The sequence below is a fragment of the Bombus fervidus genome, chromosome 15, assembly GCF_041682495.2.
Source record: "Bombus fervidus isolate BK054 chromosome 15, iyBomFerv1, whole genome shotgun sequence".
NCBI lineage: Eukaryota > Metazoa > Arthropoda > Insecta > Hymenoptera > Apidae > Bombus > Bombus fervidus.
Genome location: NC_091531.1, coordinates 9,804,712 through 9,825,203, shown reverse-complemented (window position 1 = coordinate 9,825,203; position 20,492 = coordinate 9,804,712). Strand labels below are relative to the sequence as shown.

The 20,492-nt window shown below is 42.1% G+C and overlaps 1 protein-coding gene across 11 annotated transcripts in view; it reads left to right on the top strand.

Moving 5' to 3' along the window:
• Heph (polypyrimidine tract-binding protein 1 heph) overlaps window positions 1-20,492 on the top strand; it is a 432,396-nt gene that overhangs the window by 187,151 nt on the left and 224,753 nt on the right. For 2 of the 11 annotated variants that reach the window (XM_072018582.1, XM_072018580.1), the window contains exon 2: window positions 8,695-8,746. The exons of 7 other annotated variants lie outside the window; for them this stretch is intronic. Coding sequence is in view for 2 of the 4 variants with exons in the window: in XM_072018576.1 (XP_071874677.1) it covers window positions 15,299-15,301 (3 nt within the window). In the remaining 2 variants the exon portion in view is untranslated. Of the gene's footprint in view, window positions 1-8,694; window positions 8,747-14,249; window positions 15,302-20,492 lie in introns of those variants that run through there. 2 more of the 11 variants (XM_072018576.1, XM_072018581.1) reach the window with 2 other exon arrangements.

The window sequence follows — 20,492 nt, the reverse complement described above, 5'->3', positions numbered from 1 at the left end:
AAATTTAATCGGCTTCCGGTTTATCGGCTCCAGCCTTCGATCACGAAAGAAATCTCTCCCCCTCGATTTCTTCCTTCATCTACTGTAGAAAAAGGAACTTTGCTCTCGACAGTCACAAATATAGTTCTTTTTGCCTTCTCACGGTGGTTAACTCTGTAATTAAATTTCTAGTTTAAGGAAAAATTGGAGCACAAACGAAAAAGTTAAATATTCTCGTACGTTACTTTCCAAAAATATGGAAATATTAGGTTATAAAACGCAAAGAAAAATTCCATACTCTCCTGTCAGAAATTCACTAATTTCCTATAAAAAAAAAAAAAAAAAAAGCCAGACACCGAAATATTCAAACACGGCACTAACAAAAATTTAGTAGTTTCCCATAAGAAATAGCCAAATTGAAAACTATAGTACGAATAAAAATTCGATATTTTGCTATCAAGAAATATTATCTAAACCACAAAATACAAAAATCCGATATTTTCCCATAGGAAGTAACCAAACGTGGAAAACGCCACCGAATTACAGGAAACGTATCAATTTCGATTACCCGAAGCAACTAGGGACATTCAACCCCCTAATCGATTCTTCTTCCTCGTTTCCAGCAAGTCTCCAGCAGGTTACCATTCGATTTCGCGTTCCTTAACCCCGCGAAAATTAAGCAAACTGCCGCGTTTCCCCAGCTCCATTAATCTCGGCCCACGGTTTATTTGGTCACTCGGTTCTCCAGTTGTTCCTCCGACGTTTTACTTTAATCCGATGTTCAACGTTGCTCCTCGTCTATTTCGAAATTCTCGATCTTCGCCGAAAGAGATAGCACGCACCTGCTCGACTTTAAATTGTGTTTTTAAATCGTTGATTTAAGAATGTCTTAATTTCCATTTGCATTTTGTTTGTGAAATTCTATTACTTGAAGAATTTTAGTGGTTTGGTAGAGCTTTTTAGTTCACAAGTTGGATTGTCGAGGAAGGGTATTTGTATTTTAATTTGCGGCACGAAGAATATGTCTTTGGTAAAGTAAAAAGGATATAAGTTTTTGCTGCTTCTCTTTGGAAATAAGTAATTTTTTACCGATATCACCTACTTATCATATTCCACGTTACAAATGTACTACTTATCGTATATTTAATAATACGATATATACATATGGTATATATTACATATCAAAATAGATCACGCGCAATTATTTCGGGTTGTAACGTCGTCGTTACCAGTGTAGATAGAGAAAAATGTCAAAGGAAGAAAGACGAATGATTCGAACGGTACTACGTACGTAGGATCGTGTTTCTTTTCTTTTTGCCGTGCAATTGTGTATATTCGATCAACAATCGCATGATTTTTTCCATTAGAGACGCATATTATTTTTTTACATAGATGGATTGTTCTCGTCGTTCCACGTAGAAAAGTATTGGTGCGAGATGGTAAAAAATTATTATTGGTTATTCATTTCCAGTCATCCGTCATCTTGGACTCTATTATCGCGTCTCTTCGCTTTGAAGGTATCCGAAACACATCCTCGAGAGCCTTAGGATTCGTGGTACGTTGTTCCTCTGATTTCACCCAGTCTTTGACGATTAGATTATTATACTGGTCGTTAGTCAGGCTCCATTTGGAATACGCATCGTCAATCTGGTCCCCTTACCTTATGAAACACGCGATGCTTCTCGAGATAATTCAACGTTCAATTTCTGCACGCAGTCGTCCACACTGCCCTGTGAGCAGAACGTACGTACCACTATTATTGACCAATAACGTCGTTAGTCGATCCAAGGTCTCTGGTGGAGCGTAGATTGATCGGTGATTCGTGTTTGCAGCATAGAAGGTTCGCATATTCTTGCATCGATCAATTTTAATTCGCCACTTCGACCTTTTAGGAAACCGTTACTATTTCAATGTCACGCTCGCAAGTCTGCATATTTCCATCTGGATATCCTAAATCTCTGATATTTCCTGTCGTGCTAAAGTCTTCGGACCGCGTAGATCTCTTCTCCATCAGCGACGCGTCGTTCGAGCGAGTGGTCTTTATTCTAAATTTACCGCGTAGCTATTCTTTTCCATCTATATTTTGCAACACTTTTAAGTTTTCTCAGCATCCGTATCCGGTGACTACCAGTCGTTGCAAATGCACATGTATTCTAATAGACTCACTCTCGTATACGAACACGCGGATGAATAAATCGTGTCGTATGTAACTACGTGAAGCGAAAGCTTCGAGAAAATCGACAACGTATATCCGGTACGAAACCATGCAAACAGCTTCTTTTTTGTCGACGAAATTCTACTTGCCACAAATCTATTTGCCCGTCGTCCACAAATCACCAGTTCCCGATCCTCTCGCTAATCCCTCGGACCAGCGGAAAGGTCGTGGAAGAAAGGGATTTCCGTTTCGATACCGGTTCACCATGAATTTTCCTTCTTGTTATGGATCCTCCGTTGTGCTGTAACTCTTCTTTCGTAGATTGCACTCTCGGCTTTTGTCCCCGCTTCCCTTCACTTTTCTAGCTTCCTTCGGGTTAGGCAATTCTTGACAAGTGGTTAGAAGGAAATTGAACGCGTCGAATCTTCTATCGTATTTCGCTTTAAACAAAATACCTGACGTGGATGTCAAAATGTCAATGCCAGAGTTCGAAGAGTATCGAATATATTTGAAGAACTTAAGAAGGAAGTAAAAAATTAAGAACTCGAAGAATATAAGAAATTCTATAATATCTATAGAAACAAAAAAAAAATATATATATATATATATATGTATATTCTAAGAATATTCTCTGATCTAGAAAAGTTTCAAGCATGTTCTCTGATATGGAAACATCAAAATTTCAAGAGTGTTCTATATAACATACAAAAGAAGGAATAGAATATTCTGAGGAGAGAAGGCAATCGGCCGTGGCCGAAAAATCCTCGATATTCAGCCTCCGGTGGCCGCAGACGACGTCCAAGTGGCGATCGGTCTACAGAGAATTGGCTGGAACGAGAGGGATCGTCCTGATCGACCGTCGAACTCTGGAATACGCTCGAGCATTCGGGTTCCTTGGGGACACGCGGACCCGGTGACGAGCTTTAAATAAATAAAGAGCTCGAGAAGGGGGAAAGACGCGGCGGCAGGACGAATGGTGGTAGATCTAGGGGACCGGCATCCAGGGAGCCATGCATCAAGTCCTATTACCCTTCGCAGCCTAACTGCCTAGATGTAACCGAAATTCAGGGAAATGAGTTCGCCTTCTCGATTAGTAAATATCTCATTGGATCTTTGTGAAATCAACGAGCTAGAATGATAAACGATGCGAGTAACGTAATAGTTAATATGGAAAAGTTTTTTTTTTTTTTTACTTGAGAAATATCCTTACGAACATATTACGAGCATCGTACGTAAACATTTTGACCAATCGTTATTAGTAGATCGTGGATTTCTATGCGAATTTATATTTTTATAAATCTAATTAAACGAACAGAATGTAAGTAAAAGTAAGAAAAAGCGACGTAGAAGACATCTTACGATGAGACACGAATTACCACGAATTTCCCAGTTAAGCAGACAATTAGTTCCTGGGATATAGGAGGTGAAAGGTGTGAAAATTTTAATAGTTTAATAAATTAAGTTAATAGTTTAAGAAATTGTTGCCAGAGGCTTCGCCGACTGCCGTGAAAGACGAACTTGAATTTAGATCTTCGTACGTCAAAAAGTATTCATAGAACTTTCGTCTAATATTCCTAATGTAAAAGGGTATAAAGTAAATTTTGAAAACTAAAGCGATGTTCATAGTTTTAATAATAATCATTTTATCGTAGTGGAAAGCATCACCGCGTTTTCATACTTTTCCACGAGGTTGAAACCGGATGAGCATCAATCGCGGAATATTACTGCACATACGAAAGCGGTGGCCCAACTGTTGGCTGTTACAGTCACTTTATGACAGTTGTATGGTTTCTTGGATATGACCAATATCATGGGATTCGGAAATCCAATCCTGATGTATGTAATTATCCATCGCCGTTCCCAAGGATCGATATCAAGAGAAATAAGTCGCCGTAGTAAGAATTTTCTGAAATATATCATCCACCATATCGGATCGAATGCGAAAAAGAATTTTGTACTGACGCGTTAACGAATTTTCACGTGTTTTACCTGAAAATTTGCAATTCCGAGAAGTATCACTCGACGCAAGATTCCTCGTTATTTCATCTATCGAATATTGTAATAATTACTACACTTTCGATATTTTGAACGCCTTTGCATATTATGTGCATTTTGCGTATTTTGTAATTTTTAATTTCCCGTAGATCCATAGAAATCCGCTCTCCGTTGATCGTCATAGAGATCTACAGTCTATTAATTATCATAGAAATCCAAGAAACGTAAATGCAGGTAAGGATACGCGAGGCGTAATGCAACTCGTGAACAATAAACCAACAATCGTACGAAGATTGAAGTTATTCTCATCTCATCCAAAACACAAACCTGACTCTGTAATATATTAATTTATAACGGAGATATCGTATATATACGTCGCACTCCTAGGTGAATTAGGAACTTGTCGATTTAAACGGCACGCAGCGGGCGAATAATGGTAGAATGGATTAATTTCATTTGAAACGCTGTTTCTCTTGCTGTTCCGAATTAATTCCAGCGATACGTATTAAAACGCTATTGTTAATGACATTTTCTAGTCTTCCCCTTTTGATTCATTTTCGGTTTTTAACGAAGAATTACCATCTATTTAAATTTCAAATTAACGTTTGATCGATCTGGTGAAATTCAACTATTTAACTGAAACTATAACATGTTGTACTAATTATAAAATACTACTCTTATATTAATTATATACGTGTAGTAATTATAACTTTGTTAACACTTGCCTCGCCAATATGCGTATTGGACGAGTAAAACATGATATTTTGTTTTCAAATATTTGTATGCATTTTTATAAACTCGAAGCAATTTTCAGCACTGCTCGTACGTTTTATCAACTTTTCGAGCGATCGGTGTTCAAGTAATCTTCTTTCTCGTGTCTTTTTTTTTCGTAATTTAACGTTTCATTTCCCCGTATATACTTCTATGTACCTAATAGTCACGAACTTTGATGAAATTTCGAAATGGTTCGTATTGCACACACGACGTGTTCACGAAAAGTGTCCACGAGTGTGCAAATACTTTCGTCATCGTTATGAAGCGCTGTCGTCCACCAACAAGACGAATAAACGACGTGGAAAGAAAGTAAGATCTAAACCCTCCCTCCTCGATCATCCATCATCGTAAACCGAGTCTCGTTTTTATCGCGTTTCCGCGAAACTTTCTCGCTGGTTGCGGTTCCCTTGGTCTTTCGTCCGGAATTCGAGTTTGCCGCGCGTCGCGTGACCATGCTGCCGGTGATAAAAATCGCGTTAGATCGTATGCGAACGAAGGGCGACAGCTTCGTTGCGTGAGACCGGTCGATGGATGTTTTCCTTTCCTCTTTTCACTTTTACGAACCGTGAAAATCTCGCGTCGCATGCGTCGCTGTAATCTGCGTAAAGATCGTGAAACGCTATCGTAGATGAACGTTGAGGCGAATATAAGACTCTTGCATCCGATTAAATCCGAAAAATTTCTTAGCGTGAAATTGCACTGTTTGAGGAAATATGTGTTCGTAACTAGATTTTCTTTTTTCTACGAGCTTGTATAGTATGTTATCGATGACGAATAACCCCGGTCCAGTGCTAAACTGTAATAAATCGTGATTTTCTTACGAAGAATCTAGTTTCTGATTTTTCATTTGCCGAAGTACATGTTTTTTCTCCAACTGGTATTCGATTCTTTAATCATTCAATTTCGGTACTCCGGCAATTATTTAGACGTAATTTCTTCGTCTCGTAAAATAATCGTTTACGTAGCTAAACATTTTTAAAAAATCAAGCTACCGTGTTACGCCAAGCTTTGATATTCTCGTGTAGAGAAAATACTTTTACAGCGTCTTGTAATTTCATACGCGTATATTATAAAACGATGCCTTACTGAGATAGAATCTTAGGTGGCTGAAAATAATCTTCCTTTGCTCTCTTTAAAAAGCAAAGGAAATTCTTTTTCTTTTCCTTGACTACTGTCACAGCACACCGCTATAATCTATCTGGAAGCTAACAATAGAGTATCGAATACCGAGAACATTAAGAAAGACGATAGCCAATCTCTGTTTCGATCGATTTTGCCGATGGTTGGTTCCGGGGGACGCCAGTCACCGGCTTGGAATTGTGTAACAGCGATTTGTCCACGTTTAGCGGCGTCGTTATCGTGGCATCGGTCGTGCATAATTCTGTTTGAACGAATCATTATTGCGGTCATCCGTACATACGTGCCGGTAAATCCATTTACGGTCGCAGCTGTCGATTGTTCCACGTGTTAAATTACGAAGGATGATTGATGTCGTGCCATGGACCAAACGGTGTTTTAAAGGCGCGTCGAAACAAACATCGATAAAAATGATCATTCGTCCAAATATCTCGTTTAACGTCCAAGTAGTATCTAAGAGGTTCGATTCTCTTCTAAATTGGTCGGCGAAGAAGTTCAGAAATGTTTCGAAGTATCTAAAAACTGTGATTCGTAGGAAATAATGTCTCTATAAAATGATGTATATATATAATTTAGATTAATAATACGTAATTTAGAGTTTGTTAAGTAATGTATTAGGTCAAACTTGAAGTTGTTAGGTGTGTAGTCGAATTTTGAATTCTCTACTTGCACGGTCGAAAGTCTCGCTGGAAGAGTATAAAAATACCCTAGAATAAACTTATAAAATATCAAAAATGATATTTTCTCCCTCTCTCTCTCTCTCTCTCTCTCTCTTTGCGGACCTAATCCTCGAAAGTCGTTTCTAATCCTCGAAATGAAGCTGTATCGACGCAACGCGAGCAAACGAATTTCTCACGACGAACAATTTTCCCAGAAGACGCTGGAAATCCCGGAGAAACGTGACCCAGGCCGAAAGTCTCCCGTTCCAAAGACGAATCTATCACGGGAGTGAAAATCCTGTGGGCTGTGCGCCGCGAACGGTGCGATTACACAAATTATAGCGAAGGGCGGGGTCGTCTCGCCGCGGAGTAAGTTAAATAGGATTCCTAGGGACATTTCGATCTGCCGATTTCGCGGATCCTCTTTAGCTAGCAGTCTCCACCGAGCTAATCCCCGACGTATGTCGCGATTTCGCGATCTGCATACTGCTTAGCCCCGCCCGGAGTAATTTCCCGGGGACTTAGGCTCGGTTCTCAACGGCTGACGCCGCGCACGAAACGGTTTGCCCAACGTATTAAGTCGTTGCCGCGCGCCGGGATTAACGATCGACTCGCGATTTCGTTTGCACTTAACCCGTGTGTGAGCTGGAATTAGATCCAGATTTCCTGCCTTTCAGAAATCTCACTGTCGAAAGGAAAATATTGCGAAATTATTGTGAAATTTTCCAAAAATCGTACCACGACCAGACTTATCGTTTATCTATGTATCGCGTGTGAAAAAAGAAAGAGAATGCGATACTTTAAGGGCTTATGATACTCGGCGAGTGGAGCAAGAAATATGCAATCAACGTAGGCCCTGCGATCAATCCTGTCGACGTAAAATCGATCGTTATCATTTACGAACATTCGATGTCGCGAGTCAGTTTCTTCTTTCAACGTAAACAAAGAGATTGATTCGGTAGTACGTCAGCTCAAGATTGGGAAAATTGTAAATTGTCTAGTGAAAATTTTCTCAGCGCAAAATTGCACCATTCGAAGAAATATACTAAATTGGGATTTTTAATTTATCGAGGTACATGTTTTTCCTCCATCTGGTATTCGATTCTTTAATAATTTAATTTGTTATATCGCCTTAACCAGCGACTTCGGTGATATATTTCATAAAATAATCATTTACGTAGCTAAACTGCAGGTGGTTAATTTCCTCGTTAAATCTTCGCCAAAACGAAGGGAAACATTTTAAAAAATCAAGCTACCGTGCTGCTCCAAGGTTTGATATTCTCATGTAGAGAAATACTGTTACAGTGTCTTGCAATTTTATCCACGTATATACCCAAATATGCGCTAATGACGTAGGAAGACTTGGCAAAGTTTTTTTGATAAGCTTTTCCCCTCTACAGAGCTGAATACGTGATATACGAGCTAAAGGATTTAATTTTATGGCTTGAAATGTCTGTTTTTTTTTTCTGATGGAAACACACCGAATTACCGTATACGAATGCAGCAATTTTTCAGTAATTTTAAGTTATTTCTCCTGGCTGTTGAATGAATTTTTGTGAAATGTTAGATCTTGTCATATTATAATTTTCACCACGTTTTCGTATAAGGATTGACAATCTTTTTGTAAGGTATTACGTTCTTATATTATTACCGACCACTGGTCTGCGGATTTTTATGCAAATTGATATTTTCGTGAATACGGTAGAGGGAATAGGACCTAGGCAGAAATATGATTTACTTATTAAGCATTATAAAGAGGTATACTTTGAATATTTTATACGTTTTTGCGTCTATGCGTCTTTATGTCTTCAAATTTCTCACGATTGCATAAAAATCCACAGTCTACCGATCGCATTATACCTATATTATAATATTTTGTAAAAAATTAGTCAGTTCGCTTGACGGCTGTATTCACGCTGTATGTTCTTGCGATTGCACGCAACTTTCGTCGAGGTGTCTTACTAAATTAAGAAAGTATATTAATTTCTGTTGCAGGTAAGATATCTGGCTTCTTTGGCTCCGTTTCCTTTGGCACGCGAGCAGCTCGGTAAGTTAATTAAATTTTTCTTTTACTACACCCCACCGCCGTAATTAAAAAAAAAAAGATCAAAGAAAATTTATCTGCTTGTTGCGTAGCCCGTGTTACTACGAAAGCTTCGTTACGTGTCTCTTTCAATTAATATTTTAAAACACCTTTCGCTGTACAAAACCCGGTTGCGAGATGTAATTAGGTAAATCTTTGAGCGAAACGGTTACGAATAACGTTTCCTTAGAGTACCGATTCAGGGACTTTACTTAGACTTTATACTTTGAGAAATTGAAGACAGATCTCTGTCTTCTCTGTATTTTTGTGCCAATTTTGAAGATTTCGTCGAATATGCTTGAGAAAATCGGGAAGGTTTACAAAATTTAGAGATGAAATTAAGGTATTAATTTAGCGGAAAGATCTGGAGATTTTATTTGAAAGATCTAGGAAACGGAGCGTTTCTTCTGAGTCATAGTTACCGAAGTTGTCGATGGAAACTTCTGAGGGAAAGATGAATTTTGTAGGATGTGTTATAGAATATTGTAAAGAAACTCGTAAATAATCTTTTAATAATAGCAATATCGTGAGAGATCTCACGAATATTACAGGGAAACAGTGATTTTCTAGCGACTAGGAAATAGGTATCGGAAGCAGCTTGCCCCAAAGTTAAAGAAACTCGATTTCTTCAAAGTCAAGGACGTACAAAAAAGAAAAAAAAAAGAAAAATAGAAAAAGAGAAAAATAACAACGTTGAAAACGCGAAGAGCACCGGTGCCTCGTTAACTAAAGATGGCCGTGATCTGGAAGAGTCGCGACGCCTTGTAATTATTTCATTTGCCACTTCTCGATTTGACAGTAATTAACGAAGCCACTTGGCCGAACGAGTATTAGCGCGTCAGACGTGAAGTCAGCTCCGTTCTTCCTCTTGTTTAACCTTCGTCTCACCTTATGGAACCGCGGTCGCGTTTAATTAACGATACCTTCCTCTACCATCTCCCCATCCCCTGGTCTACGGAAATATTCGTGTCTGAGGGATTAGCAGACTCCTCGGTGTTAGTCTTGAAATTTTCTCTAGAGAGATTAGCGGGATATTTAAATTTCGTTCTTTTCTTCTTTCGCTATTCGATACGTTAATTCTTAATACAAGTACAGATAATAACATCGTATCAACGATATAAAACGAATTACTAATGTAACGTAAACAAGAGTTTCAACTGTTTCTCAAAATCGCCACTTTCATCCAGAAAAGTTCTCGTACGCGCTTTTCCCAATTCGGAGAAGCGAGAATCTTTCTCTTGCAGAAAACCGCGGCTTCGTTCCCTCATTTATTCGTTCAGCGCGGATAATCAGGTTACCACTTTCGAGGGAGCCGATTGCTCGAGCATTCTCGAGTCCGTCGAGGGTGAATCGGTTCGTTGCGCAGTCGATCCTGATCGACGCCGCTCGTTTCTGAACAATCAGAGCTCCGAAGAACCCATCGATGGTGCTCGTGGTCGCCACCAATTTCCCGTCGTTTTTTCCCTCGAGGACCACTGTCTGATCACGCCTTCGAATTTCGATTCCTTCCCCCATTTTCTTCCGCTTTTCATCCCTTACTTGCCCCAATGATCGTAATCTTCGCCGTTGGCAAACAATTCGAGGAACGTGTTTTATTTGTTCGAGAGCGAATTTTACGAACCTTGTTTTCTGATTTTTCCAATTTTCTATTTTTCTCTCCTTTCTCTTTCTCTCCTTCCCTCCCCCCTTTTCCTTTCTTTTTTTAAATTTCTGGACGTTTTCTTTAAGAAGGACGTACTTTTGTTCTTTTCAAGGTGGTTGATTGGGGTTTTTGTTTGCGATCGTGAATTCTTGGTTCCTCTACTACCATTGAGAGAGGGAAACGCGTTGAAATAAAAATTAAAGAAAAATCCAAGGAGATTAAGAAAGATTGAAGGAACAGGATAGCGAGTTAAAGGACGACTCTAACTCGAAGAAACTTGATAACGCGAGCGAAAGAGAAAATTGAATTTACAAATTTCGAAAGAAATATCGACTAACTATATCAGTGAAATTGAAGTTGCCGTATATTAGTTTATGGTATCTTATTTTCTTCGTGGATTGAAGATTACCGATGAGACTATTTGTTTCTAACGATACTGCCAACTATTACGAACTCGACTCGATAACGTCAATTTTAATCGAATCCATTAAGACAAGTTTCCTGGTTTCTTTGTATATTTTTTCTGCAAGTCCACGATAAAGATGCATCGTTTGCTTTTCTCATTTTCTCATTTGTCAGTCCAACTGACAATTTCGTAAATTCCAGTTCTATTTTATTCTTTATTCGAGTACTATTTTGAGACAATGTTTTCCTCCTTGACTATTCAATCCTGCTTCAATATCCGACGATTCCGTTTAAGGAACGTATCTTAGAAACGAACTGTGCGCAAAACCTAGAAGTTACACACGATTCATTCGTTTGTAGTTCTCGTTTCACCGAAACGTTAGGAAATCAAGCTCGGCGAGCCACTCGAAACTCGAGCAATCTGTACTGCGTAAACAACATTTTTCAACATCGGTCAAGACGCAAACCTCACCGAGAGTCGAAGAAACTTATTACTCGATCAAATGGAATCCATTAAGCATATGAAACATAGACCGCCGTAACCATTCGATACATCGATATTCCCACCTCTACTCCATAAATCATCCTAATACGAGTCCTAATTCTACCAAGCCCATTAATGTAAAACCACTGTAACACATCACAACCGTGCAACAATGCGGAAAATCACACGTTCCCTCCACCTGTCTACCACTATTCACCATTCAGCCTCTCCCCACCTATCACGAAAACGCCGCACAACCAGTAGAGAAAACCCTGTAAAAGCGAAAGATCAGTCACCAAAGCGGCCACGTTGCCCCGCGAAGAAGGAATCGGTCTAACCTGGCCAGCGAGAATCTACTTACTCGCAGAGTCCCTCCGAGCACCGAGTCGGTCGATCAGGAGCGAGAAGGGGAGAGATATAGACACGCGACTCGAAGAAAAAGAGACGAAAGCGGACGAAACAGGGTTAGTAAAGACCCACACCGTTGCTCTCTCGGCCGAGCTCAATCGTCGCTCGGTGGTGGGGATGAGTGTTAGTGGTGGGGGAAGCGTATGTGAGATCGTGTAGGCGGCGTAGAGGCACGGAGAGGCACGAACGCGCGCTGGCGCGCACACTCGAGTCGTTTCGTGCAAGTTCGCCTGCGCTCGGCCGTCGCTCGCTCGCTATTGGCGACGCCAGGCGCGTCGGGGCGCTCGGAGCGGGGGACAGCGTTTGAAAGCCGCGTATACGCGGCGACACGACCCGGCCGCGGCGACGGTGGCGGTGGAGGCCTACGCGGGCGCCGCGAGAGAGACGCTGCTCTCAGTTGTGTCAAGCTAGGCGATCGAGTAGGACGCTCTTTAATCGTTCCCGCCTCCGAGTTACTCTCTCACGTACACACACACCGCCTCACACACACACTCCCACACACACTTCTCTCCTTCTCTCTTTCTCTGGAACACCCCGTGCAGGTCGGTCCGAACCGCGGCAACGAACCAGCTCTCCGAAAGCCAACGGGACATCACACAGTAACACACGTGCACACAGACAGACACACACGCGCGCCCGACCGATATCTGTCATATCTAACTCCGTGCTTCTCTCTACCCCATATATCTCCAGCAGAGTAGTTCCACTACGATACGTCTCTTAAGTTCGTCCTCTCTACGATTCGACACGTCGCATCGTCGTACGTTCCTGTCTCTCTCGAAATCGGTGTCCACCTGGTCCTCCACCGATCGGCCGTCGTTGTCCGGTGTATTATATCCTCTGCCACCTTCTGTCTCACTGTTTACGCCCGCCCGTTTCGCTGGCCACGCGCGCGTGCCAGTCGGCCGAGAGATCTCACGCGGACCAGCCCTAAACGCTCAGTGTGAAAACGGTCGACACGTGATACGCCGTGTGCACGAGAGCCCCACAGAGGCTACTCTGGTCTCCCTCCCTTCAGTGTGTCGAGAAACGAGTTTGAGCAACGACAGCAACGTAGAGAGAGAGAAAGAGAGAGAGAGAGAGAGAAAGAGAAAGAGAGTGTGTGAGAGAGAGAGAGAGAAAGAGCAAAGCCAGCTGTCACAGAGTGGCACATGCATGCACCGACTTTTTGATCACAGTCTCACTGCCCTCTCCCACTGTCCGACCGTGTGTGTGTGTCTGTGTGTGTCGAACGGGAGTCCCCGTGCTACGAGCATCGGCCAGCGAAGGAACCGGTCGGAGCGAAAGAAGGGGAAAAAGAGATAAGGCTTCCTCGTATTTGTCGGCCGTGTGTACGAGTTTCAAGGTCGCACACGTTCAATCGCGGGAGACCTCCCTCGTCGGTGTGCTACCAAGTCGAAGGAAGATAGAAAGAGAAAGGGAGAAGGAGCCGGTGAATCTGGAGCAGGAGGATCATTTAAAGCGGAGCGGCGAGAAGAGGCCGGCGAAGCTTGGCAAGAGGTGGGGGCTCGCGGAAAGAATCGCGAGGCCGTGATAGAGAATTATATTTTTATTTGCCGCGGCTGGCCGCGATTCGTCGGTACTAGAGAGCGCTGTTGTTAGTCGTTCGGGCGTTAGACGTGGCTTACGCGTCTATAAAGAGAGACTACCTTATAATAAAAAGAAAAAAAGAATAAAACGTGCTGTATAGATAGAAATTGCGAGGGAGATTCGGATAAATATAATAAGTATAGTCCCTCTTAGAAGTAAACACGAATTTGTCCCTATGTATAAGTAAAAATTAGGCTATTTAAGTAACGTAACGTATATAAAGAGATGGTCGCGCGTGAATAATGAGCGACCGATCGCACTAAAGAGAATCGCGTCAAGACAATCAAGCACAGTAGCAGGTTGGACATAACCGAGAGGAATTCTAACGACGTTTTCAAAAGGAAGAGGTGGGAAGGAACAACAACCACGTGCGGTTTCTCCTCCTCCTCCTCCGCATGCGAGTCTAGCCGGTTGAAAGAGAGTAAACGAGTATTCGTGTCTTCATGTGATCTCCAGCCTCTGTACTACTTCCGTACACGCTCTACGTACATATATTATTCTACATAGATATTTATGTATATATACTTCTACATATATATATATACACATACGAAAAATATATATATATATTATATATATTTACACTTATATATACATACGTTTATATGTATACACCCTTCGCACATATCCGATCGTTGGGCCGAGTCAGCTGATCCGCAACGGAAGTAGAGCAAGGCCCGACCGTGTTTCTTCCCTGTCTGCCCCGATTTCAAGGGGCGTCCTCTCGTCAATCTTCGTGACAATCATTTTTTCAGCTAGCTCTCTTAGCTAAAGTGTCTCTTTTTAAGGAAAGAAAAGAAGGAACAATCACGAATCCACGTATGTACCTACGACGTTTCAATTAACGTGCGAGCGAGCCGTGCGAGAGCCCCTCTATCCTCACATCCGTCAAAAACAGAGAAAAAAGGAAGGTACGCTCTGCCCTTACCACACGCGCATGTATATACGCGTATGCATGCGTCTGAATCGCGTGGTCGTGTCACTTCACCTGTTTTTATCTTTGCTCGGTGCACAGACCCACTTGCCCTAGCTCTAACTCGCTCACACACTTTGACAATCATCGTATATCTAACAGAGTGGTCGCTCGTCTAGACTAAACCGCACACTATCGCTCTAGGCTTAAACCAACGTCTTCTGAGTCTCTCTGTATGCGTGTCACCGGTCGTATGTGTGTCTAGTACAGTAAGGACCGCGTTTAATCTGATGTACGCGCGTGTTAGCTCTTAAGGTGTACCAGTTAGGCTCTCTGACGTCTCACGTCCGGACGACTATACCTAAATTGAATTAACCGAAATTCGAATCGGGGCAAAATCTCTCTAAGAAGATTTCAAGGAACTTGGCTGGCCTCGCGGTTCGATCTCCGCGCCGAGTTCGAGCACGAACTCGCGGGAGGAGTCGAAAATTGGTTTGAAGAGGAATCGAGCGACAATCGGCCAAACTGTGGTGGCCGTCGTGCGAGTCGGGGCGAACGAGCAAGACGGAAGCTCGGTATCATCAGCCGTCGTTGGAACGCGGCTGGGTCGGTGAGGAACAACGAGGCAGGTTTTTCTGGAGATTGCACTCGTTGGGCGGCCGAGGCTTGTTCATACCCTCGGCGACGGGGAACGGGAAGTGTTGGTTAGCGGAGACGATAGGCGCCGACGAGGCACGTTCCTCCATCACCACGTATTTTCATTCGTACCCGTTTGTCCCGGGTGGTGCGGTGTCCCTGCCTCCGCCCCTGCTGAACAGCATCAACAACGCGGCGGCAGCAGCGATCACCCCCGGCCTGGTAGGACACCTCTTCGCCGGCCAGCAAGCCTGCAACATTGGCTGCAGCTGCACCTGCACGAATATCGCCAATTGCAATCCGCACCACCAGCAACATCATCACCATCAGCATCAGCAGCAGCAACACCACCATCATCAGCAACAACAACAGCATCATCATCGTCCCATCGCTGCCACTACGGTCCTCCTGCAACCGGTTGAACACATCAAAGACACCATGGTGAGTGAAAGATCTGTTTTTTTCGTGGCGGATTTTCGGTCGATGTAACGCGAAGAGAGAATTTTGGATGTCGACGAGGTTCGAGGGCTTCCGTCGTATTGTTATTACGATCCGCTTTGTTTCGACGTTTCGCGAACATTCCGTGTCTCTTCTTCGGGACAGACTCGAACAGGTAGACGCAGTTTATAAAACAGAATTGCAAGAAACACCGATATAATATGTTCGGTTCGAGCGGTGGTAGTTAACTAAGTTAAGTTAGTTAAGTAATCTGTTAACCGTGCTAATCACGGAATTATAATTTTACTTGGATCGTAAGACATTTGTCTCGAACACGGGTTCATCGAAGTATACGTTTCACGAATATATTGTATTATAAGCGTTACAAGAAATTAGACGTTCCACGCGCGATAAGGACGTAAAAGTTCCGAGCCAGAGTAACTATAAACGATTCATAGTCCTCGATCTTTGCAAATTAGAAAGCTATCTATAGGGATCTCGCAAGAGAATCGACCGAGTCGGAGTTTCATTTCGAAGTCGGAAGTTTGCAACAGTGGGTCAGTCCCACGACGCGTCCTTCAGGTTAAAGGGCTCTCGTTAATATCGTTGTCCGTCGCATAAATTAGCCACAGATCCCCTGGTTGTCCATTTGTTCGCCGCTCCGAACCACTAAGTAGCTTTTACGACGCGATTGTCCCCCGACGCTCGCCAAGCGGGTTTAATACTCTATTCGACGATTGCTTATGTTCGACTAATAAGCCGGGTCAATATGCGGAACTTGGAGCGCACTGGTTACGTATTCCATGTTAGAGGATCGATTCGTGTTTCCGAGTTACCGTGTTACGTTTTAATCTGTGCGATAGTGTTCCATTTATCGAGGGATATTAGGTTCGGAACAATTTCAGGATCGGGCGAAGGAGTTCGGAGAAGTAAAAATTGTTTGGAAGTGGTAGGTAGCTTTCTTCGACGGTTAAATCAGAACCTTCGGTCGAAAGTAGGAGAGCAGAGCGGAGTCGTCGGATGTTCGATTCTTTGTTACGAACAATCTTTCTTTCCAAAGTAGAGTAAATTAGGATTATTTGGGTCAGAAGGTCTAACACGTCAATCCATATTTCGAACGCGAACAAATTGAGAGTTCCGATGGGGCAGCATTCTCGATCCTTTCAATTTGCGTTTTCAACCCTTGGGAAAGCGTGCGTGTAGTCGTGACACGTGTATATAAATTCGTAATACAATTCACAGACATCTTGACGCGACGAAATCGCGAGTGACGCTCGCGCGCGTAAATCTTTTCAGCAACGGTGCATTGAAACGGGCTGTCAAGAGGCAACGACCGTTCCCCCTAGCTCCTCGAGCGTGACGTAAGCTGCATTCGTCGTTGGATCTCGCGAAAAAATCCCCAGACTCGACGATTCCGCGGCCAGCTCGCGGCGGAACACGGTTTCCCTTCTTCCCGCCACTAGGAAAAAGAGTTGCATTGAATTTCCGCATGTCCCTGAGATATTTCCAAAGGAGTTTCAGTGATAGATGGCTCTCCAGGTTTGGAAGTTGAATATGGTGCTACGCGAGTCATTGAAATGGAATTTAAGTCCGTCGTTTTTACGTTTATATCACTGTGGTGGAGCGATACGATTATTAAAACGGTCGTTTTCTTAAACGACTGTGTTTTTCACTTGTAGTACTTTGCTGTAATCATCGAACATCGAAGAAAATCGCATGGAAAACCCGAATAGTTTCATCAGTCGTTCCTCGGAAAGGAGTCTCCTTCCATCCAACAACGTGAAACATCGAACAAACCCAACCTAGAATCACACCGAAATCCCATCAATTACGTTTCAAAAAAATCTTGTAGCGTCCAATAACACCAGAACACAATTTCTTCCCTCACTTACGACCACATCTTCTTCTACCACTCCGATTTCACGCGGAGACGCGATCGAGCGGAAAGCTCGAGTTTGTTCAGGATCCTCGATCAGCATCCTCTCGACACCTGTCGATCGTGGCGGGATTAAAGAGGATGCCGCGTCTTGGTTGGCGAACCTCGACAAACAGAAAGAGAGGAGCAACGGAAAACAGAAGGGATGATAGGCGTTCGTCGGAGGTGATAGGGCAAGGTCGGGGGTTCCCTTGGCGCGAGACTCGTCCCTGTTTACACAGCAAACGCGTCGGGTGATTCATCGTCGTGGCTAAATCTGTTCCTGATTCAGTGGTTGCTATGCCCTGCTCGTTACCGGAAACCTCGTTAACCGAAGCTTTGTCTCGCGGCTTTCTTCTGCCATCCTCCGCGAAACCAGATGTTTCGTGTCCCTAAAAAATCATGAAATCGTGGGAAAATTTGCATCTCGTAGCCAGCATTCACTTTGCAATCATTGTTCTATGAAGGTTTCCGAATGATATTCATCGTTCAGATTATTACAAATAAAAGAATAACGTTTAGAAAATTTGTATCTTTGATTTTCATCGGTTTTTATATTTTAGAATGGCAATATTCATTTCGGAACGTCTTTATGATTATTTTTGAAATACTATTAGTAGCTATTTGGCGATTGCTTTCCACCACGATGAAGCGATTGTCGTCAAATCATTAGGAAGGAATGCGATAAATATATATTTTATTACACAAATTGTTTCGTAAATTTAAAAGTTCTAGATCTAGAATTTTCAGTGTATTATTTTACACGCGTTTCTTATTACGATTAATTTTCCTTATTACACGATATCTGGGTTACACAGTCGCCGTTATCTTCTTCGGATGGAAAAGCACGTTTATCTTTATCAGACTACTGTTACGTTTTCGATTATCATATAAGATTCACTTGTTGTCAGAAGAAGCGATGATAGTTTTAAAAAATGTAGAAAGTTTAGAATGGCGGCTATCTCCGTTCGTCTAAGCTTCTGTACATCGCTTAACACGCGTGCACACACATCATTTGTCATTTCCCGTGCTTGTCCTATTTGCGACAAGCGACGTGTAATGGACGAATAGTTTACTTTCATTTTGAAACGCTATTTCTCTCACTGTTCGTCGTAGATTAGTTTCTGTAATCTCTTTTAAAACGTCATTGTCGATAGAATTTTCCAGTTCTCCTTCCTTCTTTAATGAAAAATTATCAGCCTTGAATTTCATTTTACATTTCATATATTCGTGTAAATAATCGTGGACTCGATACAATTTGGTTCAACGCCACTGTATACCACGTACCATAACATTCAATTTTTCCCAATTATTGCATTCGCTCACATTTTTCTCCAAAAGCATCGTCTAACGAAGCATTCGGTTTGTCGAAAACCTTTTAGTTCGCCAAATTTGTCTCGTTCCAGTTAAAAGAATGTAATACCTAAATTTACCTTGTCCCAAACAATTTAGCAAAACATGATTCGTACGACGATTCGGACAAACAACCTCTATGTCATGTTTCTCGCTGGTCCACGATGATAGGAGAAACCTTTTTCGTTGTTTGTCGATAAAACGAGCGAAAGACGAGCGTCTGTTCACCTATTTCTCTGGAAGCTCGAAGGAAACGTCAGCGGGCCGACGGCGATATGCGGTGGGATGCGTCTCGAGCTATCTTCACGGTCCGTTTCTTGTGTACACCGGCTAATTAGCACTCTGCTGCGAGGAAATAGTTGGTATCAGACGCTTCGGTCTGTTGGGGCTTTGGTTTGATCTCTTGGGACCTTGCGAACCAAGTTCCTTTGGGCTTCGGCGTTTCTCGGCCACTGAGAAGTTCGAACAAGTTTTCCATTTCTTTGGTTTCTCGTGTTTGACGGATTTGTTGGGTCAACGGTGGTTTTTGCCCCTCTGTGTTTCTCGAGACGTTGTTAATTGAAGAGCAGAGAAGGAAACACGATACGTAGGTTTCGGAATAAATGAAAAAAAATACAGGATGATATTTTAGGATGAACATTCCTATTCTCAATTTTTATCTTCATTTAAATAAAGATTGTTCGTTCAGTTTGAAAATTGGAAAATTCGTATACGGAAAATATATTCGAATTAACGCTACTCTAAACTTTCAACACTTGGCCAGATTATTATAGAAAAATATGAATTTAGAACAAGCATGTAACGTCTTGTTTAAAAATATCAATTTAAAACACGCGCTATTGTATCCTTAAAAAATAGGTACCAACTGAAAAGGCGCGTTAATTTTTCCTTGCAAAATATCGATTTATGAAACGTATCAATTGCTCGTATACATATAATAGAATCGTTGAGATTTCCACTGTGTTATTGTTATCACGAAACGAGCATCCGCCTTTGAATATTCAAATGGTAGGAAATTCTTGATAACTCCGTCGATGCGAAAGTGACCGTAGAAAAATTCACAAAGCGGCACATCATCCACGAGATGCTTCTTAAGAACGCTACTTTAGGTTCGCATGAATAACGCAAGAGCAATGTTCTTGCGCTGAAAATTGCCAGGGAAGCTTTCGCTCCGTTTCCTGCCGAGCTTATCGCGAGTGGTTCTTGAAAATTTTTGTCTTAGGAGCCCTTCGCAAGAAGGGAGATTTCCACTTCGACCCACTCTACAGCATTAAAAATACTACGAAATGTACAAACATAACGGATTAATCTTCAAATCTTCTTTATGCAGCTTTCATAGCGCGGAGGAGCGTGGAAGAGGCGAATCCTCTGGAAAATTTACTTCTCCTAATTGCGTGATCAGTTTTGTTAACACAAGATAAATATATCGTCGCTTAATCAATCCTGTATTAAATTACTATAAAAGTCTAGCGGAAGAAGCTCGCTGACAATAAAAATGGAAGTGAATCCCGTAACTTGTTTCTCTTCCTCCGCTACCTGTTCGTCTTCCTCGCTGTGCTCAAGAACCGTATCGTCTGCATCCACTTCCGGCCCGTGGATGCCATGAAAAATCCTACTCGCTGGTTAATTATTCGAGCATGCATTCTCGAACATTTCTCTCTCGAAACATTCGCGATTCCCCTATCTTCTACTCAAGGACAGCGTTAATGTTAAAAGTAACTTTATTTTTTATAATGTAGTCTAGAAGTAAATTACTTTTTTATTTCTACAAGGTAGAATTCATTAGAGAAATAATAATTACGAAATCCATTCAGAAATGAAGTTCGTTATAAGAGGATTAGAGAGGATGAAAGAGCAAATAAAGAATATCGTAGACTACGATTAAATAAAATTCAAATATCACGTTCGATCGAGTTTCTTGCGCAA